This window comes from Aplysia californica, unplaced genomic scaffold (genome assembly GCF_000002075.1).
Source record: "Aplysia californica isolate F4 #8 unplaced genomic scaffold, AplCal3.0 scaffold00037, whole genome shotgun sequence".
Taxonomy (NCBI): domain Eukaryota; kingdom Metazoa; phylum Mollusca; class Gastropoda; order Aplysiida; family Aplysiidae; genus Aplysia; species Aplysia californica.
The window spans coordinates 838731-849589 of NW_004797307.1; the positions used below are offsets into that span (position 1 = coordinate 838731).

At 40.8% G+C, this 10859-nt stretch overlaps 1 protein-coding gene across 1 annotated transcript in view; it reads right to left on the bottom strand.

Moving 5' to 3' along the window:
• LOC101861642 overlaps window positions 1-9919 on the bottom strand; it is a 16308-nt gene extending 6389 nt beyond the window's left edge. Inside the window, exons 1-3 of the mRNA XM_005091891.3 lie at window positions 9840-9919; window positions 9075-9119; window positions 1060-1153 (exon numbers count right to left, since the gene is read on the bottom strand). Of these exons, the coding sequence (XP_005091948.2) occupies window positions 1060-1153; window positions 9075-9108 (128 nt within the window). The 5' untranslated portion in view covers window positions 9109-9119; window positions 9840-9919. The remainder of the gene's footprint in view (window positions 1-1059; window positions 1154-9074; window positions 9120-9839) is intronic.
• Between the last annotated feature and the right edge of the window lie 940 nt (window positions 9920-10859).

Consider the following 10859-nt stretch of genomic DNA (forward strand, 5'->3'; position numbering starts at 1 on the left):
GGGGTGGTGGAGGGAGAATACAATGATGCGATAATAGAAAAAAAAACTTGACAATTTCAACAATGCATTTTTATACTAATTTGGACGACTCACCACAACAAGGGGTTTTTGGAGTTAACCGTCCTAATAAATAGGATGTGGGTCATTCAAATGCAAAACACTTTATTTAGGTTTCCCGTCTGAACGCAAGTAAAAAGGAATTATTCCAAGAAGAACGAAAACAAAATCATTTTGGTCTCGACTTGAAATCGAGTCTTGGCCTTCCGTGTGGCATACTAAGCTTTAAGTCCACTGTCTACAAACTTATGGATAAAAAATGTCTTAACTTTTATATAATATCGAAGAAAGAAATCTGAAAAAACTTGTTTGAGTCAGTATAGCTCTTTGGTCAACGAAAGTCCAAACTGAAAAATAGAAAATTATGACAGAAAGTAAATACAATTGAAATAAAAGACGATAACACTCGTATTGAATAGAGATAAAGAGGCTAATAATCTGGAATCTCAAACTGATCAATATTAGGGGGCTCTCGTGGCCTAGAGGTTAAGGTGTTCGCCTCTCATTTAATGGTCCCGTGTTCGAACCTGGACAGCGACGGAAAACTTTCTTCTCTAAAATCTTCTCCTTTTACATCTGACGTCTGCTTTTGTCTCCTATTTCTGTCTTCACCCCCTCACCTCCCTTTCCCCCTCCTCTGGGCTTCTGACTCTTTCGGCAGCCTTCCTACTGCTATTCCTCGGCTCCTTCTTACTGCTGTCTTTCAGCCACACCCCTGATCTTATGGTAGGTACGGTCTACACTTTGCCTTCTCGGATAAGGGCAAAAAAAATCTCTGAGGTACCATGTGCAAGTTGTGCTAGTTAAAGATCCCTTGGTGGTCCAACATCGATAACAGTAGGCTTCGGCGGCCACCCGGGTAAGATTCAAAATTTCCCACCAAATGAAAATGTTTAATGTGTCCCGCGCGCTCATATGATCCTATGCAGTTGCGAGCGCCGTAAAATACTTACAACACCCCCCCCCCCAACCCCCAATCAATGTTAATGAATTATTCCGTACTTCCCACACTGAAACATGGTGAGCACCATATCGTCAAGTAAACAGTTACACTTCTGGTCCATGACGTCATAACAGGCATCTGGATAACTGCCGTCTGAGAAAAGAAAATGATAGTTGGTTGCTGCTGCTGTTATTGTCTTACTAGTGTTATTGTTGTTGCTGCTGCTGTTATTGTCTTACTGGTGTTATTGTTGTTGCTGCTGTTTTCCTTTTGTATTTTTGAAATAATCCTCCACCCTCCAACTGTTTTGGTGGCAACACTGAAATACTTCTGTAATGAAAAACAATTACTTCACTCCTCTCCTATCTTCATTTCTATCTGTCTGTCTGTCTGTCTGTTTGTTTGTCTGTCTGTCTGTCTGTCTGTCTGTCTGCCTGTCTGCCTGTCTGCCTGTCTGTCTGTCTGTCTGTCTGTCTGTCTGTCTGTCTGTCTGTCTGTCTGTCTGTCTGCCTGTCTGCCTGTCTGTCTGTCTGTCTGTCTGTTTGTCTGTCTGTCTGTCTGTCTGTCTGTCTGTCTGTCTGTCTGTCTGTCTGTCTGTCTGTCTGTCTGTCTGTCTGTCTGTCTGCCTGTCAATCTGTAGCTATCTCTGCGTGTTATTCTCTCTCACTACTCTCCCAAATGCGTGTTTGGCCCCAATCATATTTCACCTCTCTCTCTCTCTCTCTCTCTCTCTCTCTCTCTCTCTCTCTCTCTCTCTCTCTCTCTCTCTCTCTCATTCTTTCTGTGTTAACTGGTGGATATGCGGCATGCCCACGTAGTACATGTATTGTTTCCACCTTTTTAGAACATTGGTTTTGTACAGAGATATCAAATTATCTAGGTCTCTACCAATTTTTGCACCTGATGTCCAGCATATCATATTATTATTTGGCCTGGTTATTACACTAGGTCAATTGCTGTCGGTGGTGCGATAAAAAAAAGTAAATATGGACGAATCCGTGATTTAATTCTTTCTTGTTCAGTTACAAGAGATGGGTCTGCTGGACTTCTTCTTCCAAAATTAAAAGAACAAGTAGACCATCGCCTCTGTCTTTGAGAGGTTCTCATACGGAAATTTGAATTGCAATTTTCCAATTTTCACACTGTTTCATCGAGAATTAATAGTCAAACTATAACATAATCGTTTACCAAATTCCATAATATGTCATGTTAAATATACTTACTTTGCTTTTACTTTTGCTTTTTCATCCTCTGTTGCCGTTAAGCGTCGAGGGGAGATCAAGGAGATTAAAAGTTCTAAACTCCTTGGGGGAGATGCAGTTTTCTATGGTAGGCCAGCTCCGCAGCTCTTTCAGTTGTGATGTTATGTTTTCTTAGGGTTTCCTTGACACCCTCGATCCACCCTTTGCGTGGCCTTCCTCTTCCTTTATAGCCTGAGTGCTTGGTGTTGTAGGCTCTCAAGGCTGGCTGGTCAGGTGACATGCGTAACAGGTGGCCAAACCATTTTATCCTCTGTCTTTCTATGTAACGCAGGCAAGACTCAGTGCCGATAGCTGCTCTTACTTCTTAATTTCTCTGCCTGTCTCGTCTTGTGATGTTAAGGGTTTTGCGGAGACATTTCATTTCGAATGCGGTGATTTTGCTTTCATGGGTTTTGCTTAAGGTCCAGGTCTGGCACTGATAACGTAATGTTGGTATGACTATTCAGGTGATAAGCTGTCTCTTTGTGTCCATGGAGATGTTTGGATGAGATAGAAGGGGTGTGAGCTGGTAGGTGACAGCGTTGGCTTTTTGAGTTCGCATTTCTATTTTTCTGTCTATGGACCCGTTTTCAGAAAAAGTGCTGCCAAGATATTTAAACTCTTTCACCTGTTTCAGTTGTTTACTAGTGACATGGATGTTCAGGGGACTATGGTTTCAGTTCACTTTCATAACTTCTGTTTTTGATGTGCTTATTTTCACGTTGAATTTCTCACAGGTGTTGTTGAGTTCGGTAGTGTGATTTTTGAGGCTTTGTTGGTCATGATGAATTAGACTTTGGTCGTCTGCGAACAGAAATACATTTAGGCTTTCTGGGCTTTGGTTTGCTTCTTGCGTTATTGTGTCCATATATATTATAAACAGGAGGGGAAATAGAACGCATCCCTGTCGTACTCCAGATCTTACTTTGAACCAGGCTGTATTTCCTTCCTTCGTTCTTACTGAGCTTCTGCTGTTGGTATATAGAGCTCTGACATTATCTAACAATTGTCCTCTGATGCCATACTTTTCGAGTGTCTTCCAGAGTTTTGCATGGTTTACTCTGTCAAAAACCTTCTCTTGGTCTATAAAGACGATGTTGGATTCTTTGTTGCGTTCTATTGTTTTCTCGCACATCTGTCGTAATGCAAATACGGCATCCGTGAATCCTCTTCCCTTTCAGAATCCAAACTGAGCTTTGTTCAGATTTCTCTCTACAATAGGTCTTATGCGCGGCTCTAGTATCTTTGGCTACATTTTTCCTGAGTGGCTTAACAATGAGATGCCTCTATATGTTGTGCAGTCGCGTTTGTTGCCATTTTTTCCCATAATGGTACCACTTTGGCTTTCTGCCAGTCTTCTGGGCATTTTCTTTGTTCCTAGGCTCTGTTGAAAATTCGCCTCAGCCACAGTATACCGGTGTTTCCACAAGCTCTTATGGCTTCCGCTGTGATGCCATCTGGTCCTGGGGCTTTGTTCTTGGGGCTGGTCTTGAGTGCCTTTTCTATTTCACTGGGAAGTATTGGTGGGTCTGTTTGATTTCCATAGGATGGTTGGAACTCTACTTGTTGTCCGTGGCAAGCGTCTGGGTTGAGCAGTTCTTGGAAGTAATTTTCCCATCTCTTCTTGACTGCATGTTTGCTGAGAATGGCGTTTCCCTCTTTATCATTTATAATGAATGTCGGCTTGTATGGGTCTTTCCTTATCCGCATGCTCTTCACACTTAAAAAAATTCTCTTGGGATTTCCTTACAGATTTTGGTCAGTTTCTCGCCATATATTTTCCACGCATTTTCTTTAGCAGTTTTGATGATTCTTTTGGTCTCTCTTCTCGCTTCCCTGTATTTTATATAGTCTTCTTCGGTCTTTGACTTCTGCCATTTCTTGAAATTCGTCTTTTTCGTTCTAATTGCTTATTTGGTTTCATCATTCCACCAGCATGTAGTTCTGCCTTTGTTTCCACCCAAGGGCGGACTTTTTCTTCAATGTTTAAGAAATCTACATGTAACCTCGAAAAAAAAATAACGCTCTAAAGCGTACGATTTTTTTCTCTAGATCTCTACTTGGTTGAAACCCCGGCGGCCGACGTAGACCTATTGCCTATTGTGCTACGTGCAGAAAGATGTTTTTGTTTTTTTAAAATCAGGGGAAGGCATCCCATTTCCGCTTATTCGCTGCACGAGTTTCAACCAGTTTTTGTCAGTCAACCTTACATTTTCCAGTTTCTGGGTCTCACGAAAACAAAACGGCGAGTAGCAGTATTTTACAATATGTGCTTTATTATCAATTTAAGATCGTTAACTCTTTGGTTGGGTCAATGTATGATTTCTTCTCAAACTCGTAAAAATGTTGTGACAACAGTAAACAAAGGTACAAAACTGGCCCGTAACTGTATGGGGAAAATGAAATCGGGCTCCTGGAGTAAGGTGGCACATGCCGCACGACATACAGCAATTGAAACAACGGATTTTGACCAAGTGGACGACATTAGTGGATTGGCAGCTGCTGCTGATCTATCAACAGGTGAAGCAACTGAACTTGACGAGGTGGACAAAAGCGATGAATTAGTTGCTAGGCATTCATCAGGTGAAATGAGAGAAATTAAACCAACAAGTGAAAGGGAAACTTTGCCCTTGGTTAGCTCAGAACAGACTGCACATTGGCCTAGTGAACTTTAAGCCACTGGAAGTGAAAATTTCAGGATTTACTACTTTAAGAAACCATGTACAGAAGAAGAAAGATTGTTGTTTTGGAATCACCATCCATGTCAGAAGATAGATAATCGATTGGTGCAAAGAGTTTCATTCGTGAAGACGGTTCTAACAGATGGTGGCTGTCTTACAACAAAGACTCCCATGCACTTCTCTGTTCTGTCTGCTTGATGTTTTCTGCCACTTCAGACACATCCGCATTTCTTGAGGGGATGAAAGACTGGCGGTATGTACTTTCTCCTATTGAACAGCATGAACGTTCATCTTTGCATCTGCAATTCTCAACAGCATACCTGGTTGATAAAAAAAACCAATGAAACATTTCTCACGTGTTGGCGAAGGACTACTGTGATGAAGTCAGAAAGAAACGGCAAGTGATGAATCGAGTTGTGGATGTAGTTTAACTCATAGGCCATAGAGGACTAAGCTACAGAAGAAGTACGAAAGAGGCAGCCTACGCTTTGGACAATGCAGAAATTGACCATGGTGCTTTCCTGGAAATTGTTACGTTGCTACGCAAATGTGATTCATGCACAGCTGATCACCTCTCCCGCGTAATCCATAGCAGCAAGACAAAAAATGAGAAGGCAAACAGTTCGAAAGGCAGAGGCTCATTTGTTACTTTTTTATTCAAAACTACTATGAATTCTATCATCACGGTTATTCGGGATAAGATCCGTTGCTTCATTTCGGAAGAAATAACAGACATGTTTGCTGTAGAAATTGTCACAACACACGACATAGCAACTCGGGACCAGTGCTCATTGCCTTTTGATATATAGATAAAACTGGCAACATCCAAAAAAGACTGGTGAGCATTGTGAAGTGCGAAGAAACTACCGGCGAAGCTTTTGTGCAGATTGTTTCGGAAATTATGCAAGGGTTGAATCTTGACCTCAAAACAATGCGTTGGGAACGCAACTGACGGTGCAGCAAACATGCAGGGGCACTAGAGGTTTCATTACTCTGCTTTCAAACAAAGCTCCAATGCAGATCCATGTTTTGTGCCACGCTCACGTATTGAATCTTGTTGTTTCGGAGGCCACAAGTGCTGTAGTGAACAGTGCATCGCTATTTACTTTGATGAACGACATTGCAGTATTCTTTCGGGAGTCTTATCGGCGGATGGGCATCTGGAGCAGGCACTCGACAACTATGAAGCGTTTGGGAACCATTGGAGTGACCAGATGGGGGTCAAAAGATGCTGCCTTGAGGGAGGTGTTTGGCTCTTTCAACAATCCACTCGAAGCTCTGTTTGTTGAAGTGATCACCAGCCTCAACGTTATACTTGTTGCTGACAACACCCAAGCAGTCGTTAAAGCTAAAGTAAGAGGATACATTGTTGCTCTACTCAAGTTTGAAACAGTTCTCACAGCGAAAGTGTATCTGCAAATATTTCCACGTACTACAGCCCTTTGAATGCCTTTCTAAGTATCTGCAAACCGTGCAATTGGACCTTTTGATGGTATACAAGATGGTGGCGGAGTTGCTGTCAAACATGCAGGCCCTCAGGGCGGACTTCGAAGCTTCTCAAAATGCAGCTGCAAAGTTTGTTCAGTGGGCGAATGATGCACTGGAGGAGAGCGGGTCAGATTCGTTCGTGGAAGAGTCGCTTCCCTTGAAACGGCAAAGACGACGCAGACGAATGGATGATGAATTCTGAACATACGAAGCTACATCAACAGCTGACCCAATGAAGAAATATCTTGTTGAAGTGTACAATCGAATTGTAGACACCCTTGTTAACAGTATTGAACAAAGATTTAAAGGATCTGCACCGCCTAGCTTGTTTGCTGACCTGTCCCTTCTTCATCCAAGAAATTTCGGTGAAGAGTTGCAAAAGTATTTGCTGAGATTTGACGATAATGTCATCGCTGAAGGGTTGCGAACAGAATTGTAAAGCATTGGAGAACAATGAAAATCGCTGAAGCATTCAGTTGCAGACCATTATGAGGTGAAAGACAGCGATATTGACTGTGAATCAGAACTGAGCACACAAAATGTTTGAAATTCCACTGTTACTTGTATCTCATGAAAAGCTTGCCCTCTCTGCTGTTACAAGGTGCTACTCAAGTTGAACCTCTTCACCGAAGATTGCAAAGGCATCGGGGTTTCTTACAAGCTACTACTAACCCTGCCTGTGTCGGAGGTTGCATGCGAACGGTCGTTTTCTGCCCTGAAGAGAATCAAATCACGTCTCCGAAGCACAATGACACCAGAACATCTTGAGGCATTTATGCTGATTTCATTGGAAAAGGAGATCTTGACCAAACTGGACAATGAAGACATCATTGATGCTGTGGCCACCAAAAGCAAAGAACTTCACAGGCATCTGCTCTCCAGCTTGAGTATACTCTGGGCTGAGTTCTTGTGCTAATGTTGTTTAGATTTGGTTGTACAACATGTATGTTGTATATTACAAAGTTGCTTATCACACACACAGACACACACACAGACACACGCACATATTATACACACACATACACATTCATATACACACATATTCACACATACACACACATACACACATACATACACACATACATAGACACATACATACACATATACATTCGTACATACATACAAAACGTACACCCACAATTACGCGCTCACATATATTATGCACACATCCAAAAACACACAAATACAACATGTATGTTTTCGTCTTGTTTCTGTGCTCTAACTAGCAACATTTAAATTCTAATAGTATTGAGGCTTAGAAACATGTTGGATTTGCATGTTTTACCAGGCCTTAGTCGACCGGTGTGGATGACAAATGCCCGGGCCGGTTTTAAGACCCAGTCCGCCCCTGTTTCCACCTATTCTTTTGGTGCCACAACAATTTTTTTAGTATTTCTGACGGGGATTTTTTGAATATTTGCCATTCGTCTTCTATGACCTTGATCTCAGGTGACAGTTTGAAGTACTCTTTGGTAATGTCATCCTGGACTGCTTTCTTGATGTCTGGTTCTTCCAATTTTCTTAGGTTAGTCGTGGTTTTTCCCCTGTTTTTCTTAGTTTGCTTTACGTTGTGGGTTGTGAGAGTAAGAATCACAGGTCTATGGTCCGTGTCGATGATGTAGTTTGGAACCGCTCTCGAATCTTTGTCTGTATGTGTTTGTTTTCTGAGTATCAGGATGAAATCAATTTGTGAAGCATGGTTCAGGTCACTCCATTTGTACCAGGTCTTGATTTGGCTTTGGCTATGTTGGAAAAATGTGTACGTAATCATCATGTCGTGCTCAGCGCATAGGTTTAGTATCATTTCTCCATTGCTGTTGCAGTCTGTATCTTTATCGCTGTGGAGTCCCAAGTACTCTTCCCATGGGCTTCTTCTTCGTCCGACTGATGTTATATATATATATATATATATATATATATATATATATATATATATATATATATATATATATAGAGAGAGAGAGAGAGAGAGAGAGAGAGCGAGAGAGAGGGCGAGAGAGAGAGAGAAATAGAGAGAAAGTAAGAGAGAGAGAGCGAGAGAGAGAGAGAGAGAGAGAGAGAGAGAGAGAGAGAGAGAGAGAGAGAGAGAGAGAGAGAGAGAGAGAGAGAGAGAGAGAGAGAGAGAGTCGAACTGAGTTCTATATTATTACTCCCGCAGACCCTTGAAAACTTTGAAACACCCTCGGTTACAGATAGGGCAACATAAAGTGCAAGTAGCTGATTAAGCCCTCAAAATCTAACATGTCCCCGTGGTTTTATGCAAGAAAAAAATATGAAATTACGCAAACTGAGCCCAAAAGTAAAAACATTATGCGACTCTGTTAATTTTAACAAAGAATGATAAAGGAAAATAATCAGAAATTATGCCCCCCAAAAAATGATCAAATTTTGCTAAATTAAGCGGGGAGAATAAAACCACGGGAACAGTCTAACAAACTTACAAGATCTTTTACTGTCTAAAATCAGCCACCTGTTGTCACTTGGGTGAAGTGAATATAAAACGTATAAAGCGCCTTTCCCAAAGACACAACATCATGCACTAGACGGGGTTCGAACCCACGATCTTTTGGATGCAGCGAGCCAAACAACCTAACCACTAGACCACCGACGCCAATCTGACTTAATAAAAAGCTAATAAAATCTCTATTAGACAAACACGGTTACCTTCATTCGGAGGAAACGGGCATCTGAACCCCATTGACCGAACCTCTAGAAATAGAAGAGAAAGTCATAGCATAATAATAGCAGTATAATGCGGTCAAAAATTCGTGACGCAACTTATTACTATAATAATTATATTCATAGAGCGCTCAACCCCGATTATAGTACACAGGCTCAGAGGGCTTTACAATACAATACAACAGTTACATAAACCATTGGGTTCTAAGCAAAATAAAATCTCTCTAAACATTCATCTTATCAATATTTTGAATGAATCAAAGGATTTTGTCTTTCTTAAACTACTTGGCAAAGCATTTCAGATCTTGGGGCTTGTATATTCAAATACCCTTTCACCTCATAGAAGGTAGAAAGTGTGAGATGACTTATCGGCTTATATTTTATTTCACCGGAAGTACAAAGCTAAAACAACTCCATGTATGGTATAAAAGATGGAAGTGTCTTGGTGGGGTCTACCTAGACACTCCCATAAAAGATAATCCTTTTTAAGATCAAGTTTGTGAGCGCCATAACATCACATGTATTAAGTGGGATTTGAATTGCAGCTGTCAGCTCTACGCATATATTATTTCCAAGATCAAAATAGCTCTTGATCCTAAATGGTCTCAAATGTGCCAAGGGAAAGTAAAACAATGACATTTCAGACAAGATTAAAACAGTCCATTAAGTTTTCTCATTTTATTTCGCCCCAGACACCTATCTCCTTTCTAAATTTGGGTCGAGGTCAATTAAAGACATACGAGGACAAACCTTTAGACCTCTTCACTCTACTGTGGAGTTCTTCGCTGAGGTGCGCTCCTTGTGCCAGTGAAGATACAAGGCTTGCAAAGCACAGCTGTAGAGAAGATTGGGTGAAAAAAGCTCTAAAAAATAAAAGAACACATTATACTCTTTGACTTATGCATGTGTTCCTGAGGCAATAAGTGATGATTTGGGCTATTTAAGCGTGGTTGGAGAGCGCCTCTGGTAGGTCCTGCTCCCTTATTTTCTCTCCATTGTACATGTCTGTCTGTCTTACTTTTTTCCAGCACTGAATGACCATTATGGTGTTGAGGTGCTTCTTTTTACTCTAACAAACAAACAAACAAACAAACAAACAAACAAACAAACAAACAAACAAACAAACTAACAAACAAACAAACAAACAAACAAACAAACAAACAAACAAACAAACAAACAAACAAACACTGAGTTATTTGAATGAAAAATGATATAGTCTTCAAATGACATTTAAAAAAAATCCTTTTCCTGAACAAATATAGCAATATTAGTGTTACGATTACATAATCAATTGTTAGCGTAGTCAAATGCTCGGCAAATTAAATCTTAAACTCTTTTTACGAATGTTTACCTTCTGTCTGTAAAAGGGAAAATCCTAAAAGCTCCCTGAACGTTTCCATTTTGTCTATTTCTTTTCTGTAACCCCATGTTATTCCTTGTGACGTGATTGTGTCTGTCTTTTTCTTTCATAAATTCCTAGGCTTTCTCAGTTCCTGAACTGAGAAAGCCTAGATACACTCCCATATTAATAACTTTTTGCGTCTGTGTTTATAGTCCGGACAACACCAAATGGACAACTTGTCGACCTCATTACACCGAATCTAAAGGGCGAATCTCTCTGATTTTTTTTGCATGCGCCTCTGAATTCTAAAAGACCTAAACTGTCTCGATTTTCTTGCAAATGCGACAAAAATAAAGAGGCGCTGTCTATATAATGATTAGTAATTAATTGCTCATTAAACTCAACACCGCACACCTTTTAAAGCAAGC